Genomic DNA, 19,236 nt, shown 5'->3' on the forward strand with positions numbered 1-19,236 from the left:
GACACTTACAATTTATTGTATTTATAGCTAGCTTTTTTTTTTTTGCACCCTGTGCTTTGCAGACATGACTGCAATCCACATAAAACTCAGCATCAAATCTAATTTGCTTCGCAATACTTCTGTATAGCTGCCTAATTGTTCCTGGGCAGTAGGTAGCGGACAGAAATCTGTGTAAAGAAAGTTTACTTACACTATTTTATTAATTATTGCATTTTAATTATGTAGAATTGGAATGTATTGGATTGTGTAGTTATTGTACATTCAGTCAAACTGTAAAGGGGATGCATGCAGCAGTTGTTGTTGTTTTTATAAAAGTGATGGTTTTGAACTGTCACAGCATCTGAAAAGTTGTTTATAGTACCTTCATGTAGATAGAGAATTCTAGAGTGTCTTGTAAGCCCAAAAGGCTAGCAAAATATCCATCACTATAGTACGCAGAGTGGTTGTGGTGAAGATAGGGCCCAAGCGGCATTCCCTGTGGGATCTCAGTGCAGTGGGGCCAAGTGGGGCCAGGCACGAGTTCCGCCCACCTGCAATGAAGTCTCTCATACGTATTCCCATGGGACTGAATGGCAGTGATACACTGTACCGAGTGAGCACAGTTCCTAGGATGGGAGAGATTTTGCCCACCAACAATATTCCTATTAAAAGAGACCTTTTTTCTTTTAAATGAGTCCTCTTTCCATGTAAACCAGTGGAAGAAATTGATGTTCATGGGAATTAAGTAAGCAGTCTGCAGTTTGGGCTGATGCCCTGTACTATACATCCAAAAACAGTTTCAATTCCATCATTAGTTCCCTAGCCCTACTGTAGCATAGTGTATAATAAAGACTAAGCTTGTGTAATGAAAACAATCACATAGTCCTTCCTTCTTTAACCCTAACTCCACTTTCCTTCCCTACTTCTCCTTCCCTCCTCCCCCCACCCCGGGTCACGGAATGGGGACTTGATACTAAATAAACATGTTGACAGATGTAAGATTTTACTTTGTTGCTTTCTTTTTCTTTCTGTAGCATGTCCCAGAGGTTTGAAATGCATGATAAAATACCAGAAACCAACTCTACAATTGCATGGTCCTACATGTGGAGGGAATTGCCTTAATTGGACAGCTGAACCTGAACCCCTCACTCCCATCCCAGCTCCTAGAAGCATAGTCCTGTTTTGCTGAAGATGCTGCAACATCCCTGGTCGTTTCTGATAAACCAGGGGAACACAAACTCAAGCCTGGGAGTCCCAGTTCAGCCCTCCGGGGGTCTCAGTCCGGCCTTTCGGGATTCCTCATATGGCCATGACCCTTCCCTTGGCCTGACCCCCTTTCCCCAACCATAGATTGTTTGGTGGCAAGCTGGATTCTGCACAAATATTTCCCCATTCTCAAAGGTTGAAATGTCCCTTCTAAGGCTTAGTTACTGGCAGTAAGAGCTTGAAGCCAAAATATGCTTGGTTTTGGGCTTCCACTTTTTTTTCTGCCCCACCTACCTCTGGAATGGGGCCACTGAAAGCTGCTCTGAAATGGCATTTTGTCCTCGAGCTGAAAGAGGTTCTGCACTTCTATGCTAAGACAAAGGCCTCTGGGGACTCCCATTCTGAAGCCCACGTCTATCCTGCCCTCTGGTATGAAGCCCGCTTCAACAAAGAGTAAAAGTTCACCAAACACTAGGATCTGGAGAAGAGCAAAACACCAGATGCTTATAAGGGAGGCACGTGAGGCCCTTGACATACCAGGAATGGTGTGGAAACAAGCCTAGGACAGCAGCAGCATAGCACTCAGTCACTGCCGTAGAGCGGGATTGACCGTATGCTCCTCCCCTTTATGCATAGCAAGGGAGGCTTGTGCCCAATATATTTTGAAAATAGCATGGCCCGTAAGCATATACTGACTTAACCATGACTTTGAGAAATCTTCAGGTTTTGGGGTCTTTGTAAAGTCAGCAGCCAATACTCCAACCCTCTCTTCTCACAACCAACTTGCCTATTTCAATTCTAACTAATAATGTGCATTCCTTGCTGCTAAAACAGCTGTGAAGCAACTAGCTGGTGCTCACCTGTGCAGTGGCCTTTGGACACTTCTGTCCCACTCAAACAGGGTTTAGCATAAAAAATATGCATAATAACAAGAAATGATTGCTAATTAATATGAGAGTTTAGAGAAGGAACCTAAACATCTAGGTTCGAGGGACCTGAGGCAATTATTGCTGGGTAAGACAGATCTGGAAATAAATGGTGAAGAATGACTGTGGGCTAAGAGTCAGAAACAAGGCACACTCAAGTGACAGTGCAGGACTTGAGAAAGCAGAGATACAATTCTCAAGGCCTGGGCCAGCGGTGGAGCAGAGGCCCACCTCACTCTGCTCTTCGTGCAAGTACTTGCCTGTTCCTAGACTGGTTTCCCATACATAGTCATACCATTTGGTGCAGCTTTCACATGGTGCTGGGTGCTGGGAAGAGCTGTGTATGCCACCCTGAGAAGGTAGAAATAAATAATATCACTAGTTCACAGTTTTCTTCTGAATAGTAGTGGCAACAAACCCCAAAGATAAAGGTTTTAAATACTAGAATTTGGGTGCTTCTTTCTCTGCTGAAGATCATTATAGGATTGAACTAGGTGTTCTCCAAGCTCTGACACACAGTGGTGTAATTGATTTGTGCCGAAACTTATTTATTTATTACATTTTTATACCGCCTAATAGCTGAAGCTCTGGGCTGTTCACAAAAATGGGAGCTTTGCTTGCTAAGGCCAGGTCAAAAGTAAGTCCTTATACAGAGGATAGGGTAAATCCACACAATACGTTCAAGACCAGGCTGAGATCAAAAACCTAATGGTATCATTCAGAAACAGGAATACTCCAAACAGCAAAGTCTTCGTTGAAGCCAAGGTCAAAACACAGTGAAGCACTTACTTCTGCTCTCAAAGGTCCCTTTACTTCCAGGAAGCAACCTTCTCACAAGTAACTCTGTTACTTTGGGCTTTCAAGCATACTCTTCTTTGCCTAGTAACCAGTTAAACCTGCACTTTTTGGCGTCCAAGCTGTCTGGGGTTAGGAGATGGTTTGGCTTGCCTCTCTGGCTCAGAAAGAGGTTCTTCTGGCTCAGGTGAGTTAGGGAACCACCCCAAGGGTCCATTCGGGGCGTCCTCTGGAAAAAGGCCTGGTGAAATCTCTCCCAGGATAACGGGGTCTTCCTGGTCAGTGCCAGAGTTGAAGGGCTCAGGCTGTCTTCCAAGATCTCCTTGCTCTGGCAGGTCTGGATCCTCATTTGAGGAGGACCCATTCCAGGTCAGAATTGGACAGGTATGACAGAATCCTAGTGCGATTTTTAAGTCCATGGTCTCAGATGTTTCCACCACATGCTTGGTACAGCCAATACAGCTGGCATTGTGTTGTTGTAGTTCCTGTAATGCCCAGCTTCCTGGGATGTACCACACATTCTCGGGTGTGTTTGGGGCTCCGATGTAGCCTGTGGCATCTAAGCTGTGATCAGGTTCTCCTCACTGGCTGCCTTTGTTGTATATTATTCACTTGAAGTGGCAGGGAGAATGAAATGTATGGCTTACAAGCCACAGATGTCACTGAGTCATGAACATGCACAGAACATTTATTCATTTCATTTCTATGCCACCCAATAGCCAAAGCTCTGTGGGTGGTTCACAACAATTGCACCCCCAAAGTACACCTCCCATGATGCCCAACAACCTTGAGTGCACTTTACCACCTCTAGTAAGTAATGCAAAGAATGAGATGGTATGAGGATCCTATGGTAGCACACAAATGCTGTATTTGTGTTTTAGCCTTCCAGCCCTGGAACAATTACATCACTGAGCACCAGGACCAAGTAGTCCAATCTGAACATCACCGGTGTGAACTGATCATACGATTGTTAATGTTCGGGAAATCTTTTAGTATTCAGAACCTATACTGATTAATTGTTACTTCTTAATATGAATGTAGTGCTTTAATGTGCCAGGAACTGAAAAGTTTCTTTATCGATACCCTGTTCCAATGTCACATTAAACAGTGCCACATTGTCTTCCAGGAAAATAATCTCTCAATCTCTCTCTCTCTCTCTCTCTCTCTTTCTCTGTCTTGGCAAGATTGCTTTTTTTCAACAGCTGCCAGCTTGCCAAGCTGGTGAGCAATATGATTATACCTTAATTAGTTCAATCTACCTTTTAATTTTTTATTGTGATTTACATTTTTATTTGTAAACTGCCTTATGCTTTCTTTTAATCATAGAAAAGAGAAATACTAAAGCCTAAATGAATAAATGTCCTCAAGCAGTTCATCTAGAAGAAGTGTTAGCATTATAGCTACAACTTACACAGAAGTTTGCTTCCTGCATGTGTGCTCTGTGTGTGTGTGTGTGTGTGTGTGTGTGTGTGTGTGTGTGTCAGGTCAGAATAAATGTTTAAATAACTATTTATTTATTACATTTTTATACTGATCAATAGCCAAAGCTCTCTGGACGGTTCACAACAATTTTAAGGACCAGAACATATAGTTCATATAGAACTCTGGTCACAATGTATATTTTGTCTAAGCAGACAAGTTGGCAAACAGATGTGCTTTGGTTCGAGAGCAACATCTTTTATTTCAGAGATCTTTCTATTTTCACAACGTATGCCTACTAAGTGCAGAAGAGTACAAAAATGTGTTTTCATCTAAATATCTATATTGTCTAAAAGATCCCTTACAGCAAGGCTTTGCACATTTGTCTTTATACTTTGAGAAACAGTCTGGGTTCTTTATCCATTTGTTGTTGTAGTATTATGACACTTTTTAAGATGATTGATTGTAACGTGTTGAAAGCCTACCATGTGATCATCTATTTTTAAGTGCACATTTATACTAGCCAACATTAAAAGTATCTAGCAGTAATTTGCAAGATATGCGAAATGTAAACTTTTGAGCCTGATAAAATCTGATGTGTCTACAATTAGAGTGCCACAGTTCTGGGGTCTTAAAATAACAGATCACCACTGGAATGGGAGTTGAACAATGTTAAATCTATGCATAAAGAGGTTTGGTCTGCCTCGCTCATTAAGGCTGCAAGCCTATGCACCCTTACCTGGAAGTAAGCTCTGTTGAACAAAGTGAGATTTACTTTTGAGTAAAGATTTATAGGATTGGCCTGTAAGTCCCTGAAGTGGGTATGAACATTGTTAAGGTTCCTGACCAACAGCAGTTCAATGCACACTGATAACTAGTAAAGTCTGGAGGTGCCAAGTGAATAAGGATGGGTGAGAAATTCAGTCCATAGAAGGTTCACGGCTTTTCAAATGGATTTACCCAATCTGCACTTCCTGGAATCGATTGCAGAAGTGGACACAATTTGCAATTGAAAATCCATACATTTCTGGTCCTGCAATACATTCTGCAAAATAAAAGAAATGTGTCCAGCAACTTCCACACATTTGAAGAATGCACAATAAGCTCTGTGTACATTTCTAAAATGCATACAAATACGCTTTAGCCCTGGGACCTACTGCATATTGAACGTGGCCCACATCTCCACCCTAACCCATTATTCAACATCATGCATTGCATGAATTGCATTTCCCTTGTTCCCCTTCCCTTGGTACAATGCAGGGGATTGGACTAGAGCAGCCTTTCTCAACCTGGGGCGCTCCAGATGTGTTGGACTACAACTCCCAGAATGCCCCAGCCAGCTCTGCTGGCTGGGGCATTCTGGGAGATGCAGTCCAACACATCTGGAGCGCCCCAGGTTGAGAACCACTGGACTAGAGGATCCTCAATGCGTCTTCCATCTCTAAAAGTTCTGTGATTCTATCTGTACGTCCCAGACAGGAATGTTACCAGCAAAATGCTCAATCTAGCTGGTCTTTGGCTGCTTTATATGGTGGTGCGCCTTACCATGTCATAGGCTGGTCTTCCAATGCAGCATTTAGCATTAACACATGGGCCATGGATACTTCTGATTGGCATTTGATATTCACTACACATTTTCCCAGGCCCAGCATCAAGGGTAGGCATGCTCGGGCAGTAGTGGCCAACTGACAAGAGCCACTTGGAGCTGCTGCTGCTGCTCATCATCATTGCAACCTGCTTGTTCACCTACCTCTCGCTCTGGCCAAGACAATGGTGATGGTGAGAAGGAGGAACAGTAGTTGCCACTGTCTACTTGCCCACTAGCTCTCTGTCTGTAAGCAAGCAAGTGGTTGCCGTGATGAGAAAGAGGGATGAGCAGCAATAGCAGCTGGTGACAATGGTGGTGAGAAAGTTGACTCAAGGAGAGAGTGGGGGCCACCGAAGGTGTCTTGCCTAAGGGCCCACCAAAAACTGGAGCCGGCACCACTTTAGTCAGTGGGGGAATGTAATGTGTCCATTTCAAAAAAGGACAACAAAATACATTGCTGATTTTTCTCCCAGTAACCACCCCAAATAACTTCAAAAAGAATCAAAATGTAATGGGCTTTGAGGTGGGAAAAGGAGGAAGTCCACAGAAATTGGCTTAATAAACATTCCCATTCCTTCAAGTGAAGGAGGCAGATTTCTTACACATTTAGGATCACTGTAAAATAATAAGAGACTGTATTATTGGGATTAGATGCGTATTATTATTAAAGAGACAAGAACACAATATCCACCTACCTCACACTTCTTTCTGTTGAACAGTGCGTGACGGTGTGGACTAAACTAAATGATGTTCTAGAAACTGCTGCTGAAAATGGCCGTGGTGCACCTAGTTCCCCTCTTGCCTTGTGTAACATCTGGTACAGGTTGACTCATGTTGTGACATCACAACATTCCACGTTTCCCTGCTCCGGCTGTACATCATTGGAATGTTTCGACATGAGGTGACTTATGCCAGATGTTACAGAAGAGGAGGGGGAACTAGAAGAGCTGCTTTTTTCATCAGTATTCATATGTTTGGCTCTATATTGTAAATAAATAGAGACCCTCTGAGGAATTTGTTGATTACTTCCAAAATGGTAGTGGTAAAAAACAAGAAAAATCAAGAAGAAACCATCTGTGGAGAAATCATGAAGAAAAGTCTAGTCTATGCAATATTTAATTAATGTGTAGAATCACAGCATTTAAACCAATGCGCCTGAGTGATGTAAAATCTGCCATTCTAATAATAGGAACATGGTGAGCATGTATTACATATTGGAGCAGAAATAAAGCCAAAGAAGCTGAACCATCAAAATTAACTATTGTTGGTACAATATAATTTATGGGATAGGCATTACAGTAGAGATTTTGTTAATTTACTTCGATTTGTTTCGGCAAGGAGTTAGGGCACTGTTAGGTATAATTTTATTTTATATCTATGCATATTATGGTATTCAAGGATTTCCCCCCCCCAAAAAACGAGAAGAGTCTGGAAAGAAAACATTGGAGCATGAAGTTTGCCTTGTAATCGTGGTAAGCTTTCTAGGACGCAGGAAGCCATGGTACAAATAGGACAGAATATTTTGGCCTGGACTGCAGAAGTGGGCATTTTTTTTCCAGTAACATCCAAGGACTTAAGTCTCGATGTAAGTCAAGCGGCAACATATGCGTGATCTCAAATTGCAAGCTGCTATTTGCTAGAATGATATAAAACAAATAGCCTGCCTTCATTACATTTTTTTTTAAAAAAAACCCACTTGCTCTTCAGTATTATGAAACTGCAGCATTATGAATATTTGTATTTTTTGTGTGTCTTTAGGTGCCTGTGTCAGTGGCCATGATGACTCCCCAGGTGATCACCCCTCAGCAAATGCAGCAAATTCTCCAGCAACAAGTTTTGTCTCCACAGCAACTTCAAGCACTTCTCCAGCAACAGCAAGCAGTTATGTTACAGCAGGTAATGTTGGGTTGAACTATTAGCATAGGTAAGGTCTAATTCACAGATATTAACGATTCTGAATGATGCTTATGCAATACAAATGTTCCATGTGAACATATGATATAAAACTTCATTCAACCCTCTCAGCCTTAACATATCAAGCTGTAGTAGGAAAAAGAACACCAGTTTTATAACTTTAAAATACACCATATAAGACAGCAACAGCAATGACAGGTGCAGTTGAACAAGGGACAAATCAATATTTAAATGTTCAAGTGCTTAGGCACATTTTGAGTTGTAGTATGTCGAAGAAAGTGTAAATATACTTTGAGATAATTGTTGCTTTAAAATTCATAACACTTTAGTGCTCCCTTTAGTGGAAGGCAGTTAAGAAATTTGAACTTATTAGCTTTTCTTTTTTTTCAAAAAGAGAAGTAATTTTCTTCAGTGTTCTTATTGTTATTTTTCTTTTACTTCCCCCAAACTTTCCTTTGTAGAGATTAGAAAGAGAGGAGGGGATTGTTCTTTTTGTAACCCCAAAATCGGGAATGAGAGCCAAGAATCCCCGAAGCCTGTCATTCTTAGAACAAAGGCAGTATCATCCATCAGGCATCATTATAATGTGCATTATCATTTTGCCTGACTTTGGAGGCAAAATGGTGAAGAAAATAACATGTTTGCTCTTAGTATGTTTAAACACTTGATATGTCGCAGCGTAGTAATTACAGGCAAATTGTCTCTACTGTAAATCTGCCGTCCTGCTTAAACAGGTGACAGATTAGCTCTCTACTCTCAGCACCTCTAAGGAATTGGATATTTTGTTTGGCCTTGCTAGACCTTTTGAATATTTACAAGTGGTAGACCACATGAGCCTCTTTTTTTTTTAGAATAGTTGAATTTAAGAGTTGGTTGGGCTCTGCTGCATGTTTTTTAGAATACAGATTTTTCTGTGCCCTTTTGTTTAGGATATTTTGGAATCCACATTGGAAAAATTCAGACCTGTCTTGGGGAAAAAAATGTATGTAGATCTGTCTCTTCAAACTACATTTTTGTTCTGAGGTGCGTCCTAATGACTACTCTACCACTTGCCAATCTAGAAGAGTTTAGGAGATTTATAATACTTGAAACTTTGCCTTTATTTATTGAAGTCAAAATGATTTATTCAGCAACAACTTCAAGAGTTTTACAAGAAACAGCAAGAGCAGTTACATCTTCAGCTTTTGCAGCAGCAGCAGCAACAGCAGCAGCAGCAACAACAACAGCAGCAACAGCAGCAGCAGCAACAGCAGCAGCAGCAGCAACAGCAGCAACAGCAACAGCAGCAGCAACAACAACAGCAACAACAACAGCACCCAGGAAAGCAAGCAAAAGAGGTAGAACCTAAATAGCTAATGGATAAATCACTGCTGGTGTCTGAGCATGAGAGGGAAAGAGCTCGATGTTCTTGGTATTTTTTAAAAAGATCTTCTTCATGAGAAGCTGCTGGTGTTGAAATAGCTCAGAAACAGTCCACATTGTCACTGTTATCAGCACATCTTGCTCCCTGAGGATATATTTGCACAGGGAATGTCTCGTATGAACTAAGCTCTCCATGGATACAGACTTTGCTTTCTAAGGGTGATTCCCATAATTGCAGAGGCTGGGGTGGAGGGGTGGGTGCTCTGTTGCTATTGCAGAAACCACCATCAGGAAGCGACAGCTAAATCCATGGAAATTCTGGTTCGTACAAGACATTTCCTGTGTAAAATGTCCTTGGGGAAACATTGTGTGGAAACAAAACTGACCTTTTGAATTCGACAGTTGAATCATTATCTATCTATCTATCTATCTGAAACGATCAGATAGATAGATGGAATATGATCCAATAAACAGCCTGACCCAATAAAGCAGGATTATTGAACCTCTTTCAACCCAAGGGCCGAATTCCATTTCGGAGAAGCTCTTTGGGGCCACATTCTAGTGGTGGGTGGGTTTGGAGGCAAAAGGGAGGAAAGCCAAAATGCAAATAAATAAATAATTAAATACCAGCTTAAAGCTCTTACTCTAGTAGATGCACCTTAGGAGAGGCATTTCAACCTTTTAGAATGGAGGTGGGTGGGGACTGCACAAAAGCGAAGAAACTGCCAAACAGGGCCATGAACCGTGGCCATTTGGCCCCTGGGCCTGAGGTTCTGCACCCCTGCAATAAAAGATACAACCTTCCCAGAAACTCAGAGCAGTACAGTCATTAGCTCTTTCAAATTGAAGGGCACTGCTTGAATGTTTTCACTATGCCTAACAGCAATAAAAGTATTGTATTGTGCAATGATCAAATAAAGTAGTGAGCAAATTACTGATTAAGCTCATGAAAGAACCTTGCTTTTCTTTATGACATAGGACAGAGATCATGCAAATTTAGTCCGTTATTTAGAAAAGGATAAGAGGAGGTGGAAGAGAGAAGGGAAAATCTGGGCACAGATTTTGAAGTCACAGACCCTGATTAATGAACTGCTACTGTATGTTTGGATTGGTGAGAAGAAAGTTACAGTTTGATGTGCTCATAAATCAACCTGACAAGCCAGCTTCTCAGGCCTAGCTTGCACTTGTCAGCAAACTGCATCAACTAAAAACACAATACAAACAAAACATGTGGAAGTAGTTAAATTGATCAGCAGGTATCGTAGACGTTGTCTTGTAGCTGCCCATTATGCAAACGTGCAGGAAACAGTTCTGACCTCCCGAGGCTTTGTTTCTGTTTGGATTTGTGAATAGAATTTCAGACAGCCATCAACTATGGAATAGAAATTGCTCCCTTATTTCTCCGGAGGCTCTGGGCAATCCACATGACTTGCTCCATTATGCAGTCTGTTTTCCAGTGAGCGCATCAGAAGTTTCTTTTTTCCCCAAACTAAAAAAAGGAAAGGTCTTCCACAGCAGCTTGTCTTTCTCTGAAGTGTGACTACATCCTTATACCCTCCTGAGCCTAAAGAACTCCAGTTTGTCTTGTAATGCCTCACAAAATTGGAAGTTATGCTTTCTCTTATAATAGGGCACATCTTTGCCTTGAATATAATGCCGGTTTTTTTTTTAATGTATTCCAACAAGAGCAGCAAAGGAGCTAACAGGCCAGTAAAACGAAGGCTACATCCCAGTTTACTAATAGATCACTGGAGACTTCGTTTATGGGCCACTGCGGATCATACTTATTCAGTTGGAAAAACAAGAGTGCCTTTGAATCACAGACTGTTGTAAAGAGTTACACTTTTAGCCTAGATAAATTTGTTATCATCTATCATGAAGTGTGTTTCTCCCCCCCCCCCCCGCCACATTTTGGAACAGCTGTTGCCTGCTTTCTTCTGACCCTTTGCTGAAGAAGAGTGTTCAGAGCATCTGCCCTGTTCTCCCTGAGAACCCGTTCCGCTTTTAATAAAAAAGTAAAGCTTTTTAAAAATAAATAAATATCAAGTGCTATTTCTGCAAATAACATTATTATTATTATTATTAAATATCACCAAGAAAAGGGGAGATGTGTTGACTTGACACTACCTTGCTTTGACGACCTTCATTGCAGACTTGACTCTCTGCTGCATTTGTGTTTGTCTTGTTTTGCTTTGCAGCAGCAGCAGCAGCAGCAGTTGGCCGCCCAGCAGCTTGTCTTCCAGCAGCAGCTGCTCCAGATGCAGCAACTTCAGCAGCAGCAACATCTGCTGAATCTTCAGCGTCAGGGACTCATTTCCATTCCACCTGGCCAGTCGGCTCTTCCTGTCCAGTCGCTGCCACAAGGTATATAAACAACATATGACACAACTTGTTTCCAGTTCACAGCTTCTTCTGGTCATCGTTCCATTGTAACATTCACCTTGGGTTTTTCAGGGCTTTAGTATGAAACCATGCTGTTTTCATATTGCCATTTCATCAGCTTTATTCTTAAGCTGCCCATTTGGGTGTGGGTGTGTGAGTGTAGGGGTGGGGGCAGTGTCTTTTTTTAAAAAAAAAGCTGCACTCATTATGTACTGAAAAAAATTGATAATTGAATCATGTTTTAAATCTCATTGGTTTACACTGTAGTATTACAGAAGCCAGATTTTGTGTGACTGTAAGTAACCACTTCGTTTAGCATAAATGAACTGAAACAGGAAATCTTGAAACTTCTTATAGTCCCTAAACCATTATTCAAAGAAAGTGGGAGGGTTACATTGCCAAGACATTTCTGCACTAAGATATGAACATGATGGCGAGATTGCTCGTGTACATTGGACTGCAACCTCTTCATTCATGTTGTACCATGGAGAGATGCCACGTATGAATAAGAGCGTACCACCACATTGTTTTGTAGTAACGTGTCTACTTACTCTGCCAACAAAAAGAATAGGCATAGCTGATGTAGGCTCTCCTTTGCAAATACACCTCCCTGGATAGAGAAAGTGTGTGTGTGTACATATGCACATATATATACCTGTGACCCTGTTCAGACAACACCCTAAGCCATGGTGGTTAAGCATTTTGAGCTAAACATTATGGCTTAGTGTATCATGTGAACTATTCCTAACCATGGTGGTTACATAACCATGGTTTAAGCACGCTCACTAATAATTTGCTACAAAAGGGTTTGAGGTTTAACTATGGCTTAGCGTGTTGTCAGAACAGGCCCTATATTTTTCTTTGTACAGACATACACACATTATATTATCAGGAGCAAAATGTACAATTGTCATAACTTCCAGACTATTTATATATACCAGGTTATTCTAGTGTCTATTCTGACTGACACTGGATCTCCAGGGTCACAGGCAGAGGCCATTCACATGATCTGCTACCTGAGATCCTTGTGGTGAAGATGTGGGAGATTGAACCTGGGATCTTCTGCATGTGCTCTACTACATGTTTATTTCCTGCAGAATAATTGGAGACAGCCATAGCTCAGTGGCAGTGCACAGGCCTTGGCTTGCAGAAGGTCCCAGGTCCAGTCCCTGCCATCTTCAGTTTCAAATATCTCATTTACTAGGATTGGGAAAGACCTTGGAGCGCCATTGCAAAATGATTTTTCTTAATGGAAAAATAGTAACTTAACTTGGCCTCAAATATCTTTTATATTGTATTTTATATTATGGTTTTATACTGTTGTTTTATACTTTGAATGTTTTTAATTTTTGTGAACCGCCCAGAGAGCTCCAGCTATTGGGCGGTATAGAAATGTAATAAATAAATAAATAATAAACATCTTAATAAACACTTAATTGTATCCCACAGTGGCTTTGCCTTAGTGCAGAGGTATGGGACCTTTTTGGCCCCAAGTGCCTTATGATGATGCTAGCTCAGGGATCAGGAGCCATCCATGTGGCATTCACACACATGCATGTATGCATACACACACATACACAGACATGCACACAAACATACTGTACACACATCTCAGCGATGTTGATACAGATCAGTCTTTACTCACTACAAGCAGCAGCAGAGAATGAGCAATCTGTATGAGGACTGCTGAGGGTGGAAGTGGAGAGTCTTTTCTCCAACCCTTTCCACAGTGGTCCTGAAACAGATAGCTCTTCCCACCAAGGAAAGACCAATGTACAAGGATTGCTGGAGGATGAAATTCAGCAGTCGTATGGGGGTCTTTGCATCTTTGGGGACCACAGTTAAAGGCTTGGGGGCTGCAGGTTGTGCACCCCTGAGTTATTGGAAAGTGCTTTTTGCCAGTCCCTCCCATCCACTCAGTTAAGTCCCCAACTCCCTGGTCTTGAGGACTGCACTCCCTGCAAAATAGAATGCAATATGTAGAAGGTAGGATAGATTGGCAAATGTAGGTTGTCTCAGCTTGCACAAATGAAAACACTTTCCAGTAAGGCAGAATCAGTATTGGATACAACCCACAGTTCCAAACAACAACTTGAACATTTTAATTATGGTTTCCTTTCTCTGGAATAGCATGAAACTGAACTACAAAAATATAAGCAAACTGGAACCTGACTGTGATAAACTTTGTTTCCATTGTTATGGAGGCTGTTGAAAGAAGAATTATTTGAGGTCTTGAAAGAAGAAATTATTCAGAGTTTTACAGTGAACATACACAGGGCATTGTTGTTACATCTAATTCCCCCATTGGGCCACTTATAGAATTCTTCTGAAACTGGCCTTAACTATGAAACATTCTAAGGGTGCAATCCTATGGGGATGCCTTAAGGCTTACACCCATCCAATGTAGAGCGTGAGGAGCATTGGAGTCTCCATGTTCCTCCAGCTCTGCATTTTAGCTAGATGGGCTTTTTCACCCATCTAGCTGGGGCTCTGCGGAGGGAGAGGGGAGGAGGCTGGGGAGGCCAGAGGATATGATGTAAGCCGGTCTACTAGTCGCCTTGCCTCCCAGTCCCCTGGCAGGCCCCCTTTAAGACCACAGAGAGGCAGCTGGCACCGTTCTCTCCATACCAGCTGTAAGGGGAAGGGGAGCTTGGATTCCTATATCTGAGGTCAGGTCCAGGAATCTGAACTGTTCCATGATATTTATTTTATATTTATTAGTTGTGGTCTTTTCAAGAGCTTAGAATATATAAAAAGAGTATAATTTAATAGCAACAAATTTTAAAACACCATCAGTTGAAATAATTTTTAGACAAATCAGTTAAAGTAAAATACAATTTAAAACTTTAGTTAAAAATTAGCAAATAATGCCAATTCATAATGTGCAGAAGAAACCCATCTTCTTCCAATATCCTCAGAATAAGTTCCAATAAAGAAATAAATTTGAAGATAAGAACAACTTGAATGGCATGGGTGTATGTGTGGAAACATTACTAAATATATTATAGATTTGTTAACATAAACCTTGCAACAAAAATGTAAAGAAAAATAGTATTTCGTATCGGGAATATATCAAATCCTTTTTACAATAATTAATGAAAGATTCCAATTTTCTTTAAAGGTATCCCATCTTTGTTTAATTCTAATATAATGAGTTAATTTAGCCATCGTTGCTAGGTGATGGTGATATGACATTTTGTCATATGTTTCAAAACCCTCTGGGAAATGTGATTTTAGTTTAAAACAAGGTCACACTCCCTATATACTTTATTTAACAAAGTCCCAGTTTGTTCAAGAAAGCTTAATGACCAAATCACAGCTTTTCTACCATAACTGTGCCACTGAATTTTGGTTGCACATTCAGCGATGGGAGCCACAGATGAGTCCAGGGGGTCCTGCTTGCGGCCTAAGTGTTGCCCACCCCTGCCTTAGAGTGTAGGCGCTAGCCGTTTATATAAACCACTCTGTCAGATTCTAAATCTGCTGTGGCTGACTTACATTCACACACAGAGTTCATAGTATTGTACCTTTATTGAGTGAGATTTTTGGAAATGTTCAAAGTTTTGATGGCATGAAAATTCACCATCAGCGGAGTCCCTTCAGCCAACACCTTTCTACATAAAAGTTTACCATTTGGCAACAGCATAAATTCCTGCTTGCTGGAAAACAAAGTTGTTTGAATCCATGCTGAGCATTCCTTAAATCAGTTTAATATGGGATGCAAGAATAGCTAGGTCAAAATCGGGACATTTTGTCCTGGACACAGAGACATTTGAATCAGTGGGAAAGGATGTAATTACATGGATTATTGGCTTATTTTAACATCCCAAGTAAATGATAGTAGGGAACCAAAAAACACCAACAATCAAAAACAACTTAAGGTGTGTGTGTGTGAGGGGGGGGTATTCCTTGGCTGCCTGCGTTACATGGCAGAAGAGAATGAACTGGTAGATATAACTCTGTAGGTCAGTAACTAGATGGGGCAGCTACTGAGTGATTACACCTCCTCCATTAGCAACAGCTCATTTGCTACTTTAAAATAGTGCCTAGTAAAATCAAAACATATCATACTTCCACCAAATGAGACATTCCATGTATAAACTATTTTATTTTCCTTACTGTTCCCGCAACACTGTGATTCTAGCATAAAGAAGGGGGGTTGATCATTTGCCTGTGTCCAGTCTTTGGTGAATGAAAGAATTTACCTAAATAAGAAATTTGGGATGACTCAGAATTTGAAATTTACAGCAAATGAGACAGGATATAGAGATTCCAATGGAAATTATATTTTCAGTAATATTTTTCCCCTATAGTTCAGATCTTGGAGTTTCAATTCTAAATAAAGATCCTTACATAAATACCCTGTTGCCATACTTCATAATTAGAGTTTAGGGTAATTCTGTGTTTAAGAGGAAACAGCTTCCACAGGTGTTGAACAGTTTAGCCTGCCATTATAATGTACATTAAATATCTGTATTATATTTCCAGCCTGAAATGAGCCTCCCAAAGTCAAGAAAAATAATTTAAGTCTCCTTAAATGCAGCTAAGACAGCAGAAATAGGGCAGCTCCTCTCTTACTGGAATGGCACACATTCTTCCTAGGCCCAATGGCAAGTTAACAAGGGCCTGTAACATTTTTATGCTTTCCAAGAAAACGTCTGTCTCTTTTGATCCTTGAGTAATATGATCCTCAACTAAATTTGATCACATGAACCATGTTTCTGCACAAGTGGGCATTTACATGGAGTGCCCAGCTCACATGAGATGTTGTCTGCATGGGAGAGGGGCAAGCTAGCCTGCCCCACTGAATATAGGAACTATGGCAATGCGTACATAGGAGACAGCATAATACATCTGTTTTGAGGGTGAATACCTATTTAATTGTTCATTGAGGTGGTTTATTTACTATGAACTAATCTTAAATCTTGTACTCTACCTCAATGAATTTAACTTGATTTTCAGTGTACCCATGTATTAGTACTAAGATTCGTGTGAAAGATCTAGCAATTGGCACACAATGCAGTTCAGTAAAAATAAGTTTATGTGTTTCTTATGCAGGAAATTGTGCTCTGTCAAGTTTATATAAGAGGGAATAGCCAGGACATTCGACAATAAGTTTTGGTAGGGAAGGCATGATTAATGACAGCTACTGAGATAGTTAAAAGAATTCACTTTTACATTCTTTCACCTTACTTAGCACTATTGACATGAAATTAATTGTAAGAAAAAAAATTCTTCTCATACAATTAATACACTGATTTTATCCCTTAATAATTTACGTGATGCATTTTGCCATTGATAATCTTGCCAAAGGTGGAAGGGACCACAGCGTTTTCATTTTTAAGATTTTTGGGATCTCCAGTTCATTTGTTTGTTTAGTTGGTTGGTTTTTGGTTGTTTTTTTTAAATAATAACCAGAGCTCCGTCAGTTATAATGACATATATTTTGTTCAAAGTCATGCTGGATGTCCTGAGACACCATCTTGTGGGCCTCTTCTAAGTCATGCCTCCCATTTCTTCTCCACTGGGAAGATAAAGTTTATGAAGGAATATAAATTATTGCCAACATGCTTGAACATAGTTGATATGGAGCATTTAGAGCCCCCTTGGAGCATTGACCTTCCTTTTAAAGTATTTTCTCTTTCCAGAATTGTTTATTGCAATTCAGCAATTAAGCAGAGGCAACTAATAGGTGGCTAAGCATTTGCCTAAGTTAAATACAACATATTAGTTACAATTCTGTCCTAGATTTAGATACCATGCAAATTTAACATTACTTAGGCTTGTTCCCCTGTGCTATATTTTAACTGTGAAGAGTTGGTTAATACTTGCATCTTTGTTGCAACCTGATATATTTTTTTCTGTTTTCCATTATGTTTGGGGTAAAACAATGCTTCTAAAGATGTTTGTGAACTTTGGATGCATTTAGCCATGCGTCGGAATCAAGAAATTGATTCCAAAGGCAATGAAATTCTCATCTGTAAGTTTCTTTCAATACTTGTTTTTCAAACAGTAGTTGCCAGTTGTTGGTTGTGGCTTTTCCACTTTGATTCTTGAACAAATGTTTCAAGAGACAGCTTATTACGTAAGTGGGTGACCTTTAATTGACTGTTTGTAATTGAAGAAGAAAAAGTAGCAAACTTTTACTCCATATGCCAATAGAGGTAAAATGAAATTGTGTTTTACTACATGTTGATTGTGCTGGAAAAACTGCATCACCTTTATTGTTGGCATTAATCCATTAATAACACTGAGCTCATTATATGAACCTCTTGCTTTGCTATATTAGTAGAGCTCTCTTTCATTTTATAGCTGGCTTAAGTCCTGCTGAGATTCAGCAGTTATGGAAAGAAGTTACTGGAGTTCACAGTATGGAAGACAATGGCATTAAGCATGGAGGGCTAGACCTCACTACTAACAATTCCTCTTCTACTACCTCCTCTACCACTTCCAAAGCATCGCCACCAATAACTCATCATTCCATTGTGAATGGACAGTCATCAGTTCTAAATGCAAGACGAGACAGGTAATGAGATTACGCATTTACTTTTTTATCTGCCATAAGAGTGCATAGTTATGACTCACACAGTAAAGAAATAACATGATGGCTAAGTTCAGACAACACATTAGTCAACACAGTGTGAAAACTCCACTCAGCGGTTGAAGTTTTAGGGGGCACGCCCCACACAACATGTACTAACTCCACCGTTGTGTAAGTGTGGGCTACCGTGGAGTTGAGTAAAAGTCAGTGTGGTGTTTGAGTGACAGTTCCTCTGCCCTCTCTCCTCCCCCGGTCTTCCCAATGGTATCCCATGAGCCATTGCTGAAAAAAACAATCCCAGCCGCTCTACTAGAGCAGCATTCCCTCCTTTCGGCACTCTTGCCAGAGAACTCTATAGCCAGTGGGAAAAGTCAACTCGGTGCATCAGAAAATTCCACAGAGCCTGCCACACAACATGCAACACAAGGGTTGTGCAGAAACTCTCCTCTGCACAGTGTGGATATTCTGTGTGGAGTGTTTTTCAAAACAACCTCCACCATTACGTTGAGTTTTCCCGTCAGACAACACGTTTCTCAACGGTGGTGTAAAAACTCCACTGTGGAATTCTAAAACCACCATTGACTAATGTGTTGCCTGAACTGAGCCAATAAGTTGCTTTGAATCTACTCACTTTGATACAGAAAATACTTAAAAATCAATGAAGAGAATAATCATAACTTTCCCTGTCTGAGTTACAGGATTTGTTACTGTGCACTGGCTATAATCTTTCTGACTTAGACACTGGCAGTGGTGAATATGAAAGATGGAGTTCGACAAATATTATGGCTGTCCAATCTTATTTATTTTATTACATTTCTATCCTGCCTTTCCTCCAAGAAGTTTAGGGTTACATAAATGGTTTTTCTTCACCCTATTTATCACACAACATCTTGTGAGGTAGGTTAAGCTGAGGGAGTATCAGTGGACTAAGTTCACACAGCAAGCTTCATAGGTGATTGAGGATTTGGACCTGGCTCTCCCCAATCCCTGTAACTACTACACACAGTGCTTTTCTTTCATTTTGGTGGGGCTTGTCTAAGGGTTCTGACAAGTCACACTGAAACTAATGGAAGTCACAGAGCTTGTTGGAATTGTAACTGAAAGGTGTGCCATTGGTGGTAAAT

The 19,236-nt window shown here is 40.6% G+C and overlaps 1 protein-coding gene across 1 annotated transcript in view; it reads left to right on the forward strand.

Annotated features, from left to right (window-relative positions):
- FOXP2 (forkhead box P2) overlaps nucleotides 1-19,236 on the forward strand; it is a 352,993-nt gene that overhangs the window by 279,417 nt on the left and 54,340 nt on the right. The window contains exons 5-8 of the mRNA XM_063134034.1: nucleotides 7,672-7,809; nucleotides 8,958-9,164; nucleotides 11,388-11,553; nucleotides 17,884-18,097. Coding sequence (XP_062990104.1) covers nucleotides 7,672-7,809; nucleotides 8,958-9,164; nucleotides 11,388-11,553; nucleotides 17,884-18,097 — 725 coding nt within the window. The remainder of the gene's footprint in view (nucleotides 1-7,671; nucleotides 7,810-8,957; nucleotides 9,165-11,387; nucleotides 11,554-17,883; nucleotides 18,098-19,236) is intronic.

Source organism: Elgaria multicarinata, chromosome 9 (assembly GCF_023053635.1).
Source record: "Elgaria multicarinata webbii isolate HBS135686 ecotype San Diego chromosome 9, rElgMul1.1.pri, whole genome shotgun sequence".
Taxonomy (NCBI): Eukaryota; Metazoa; Chordata; class Lepidosauria; order Squamata; family Anguidae; genus Elgaria; species Elgaria multicarinata.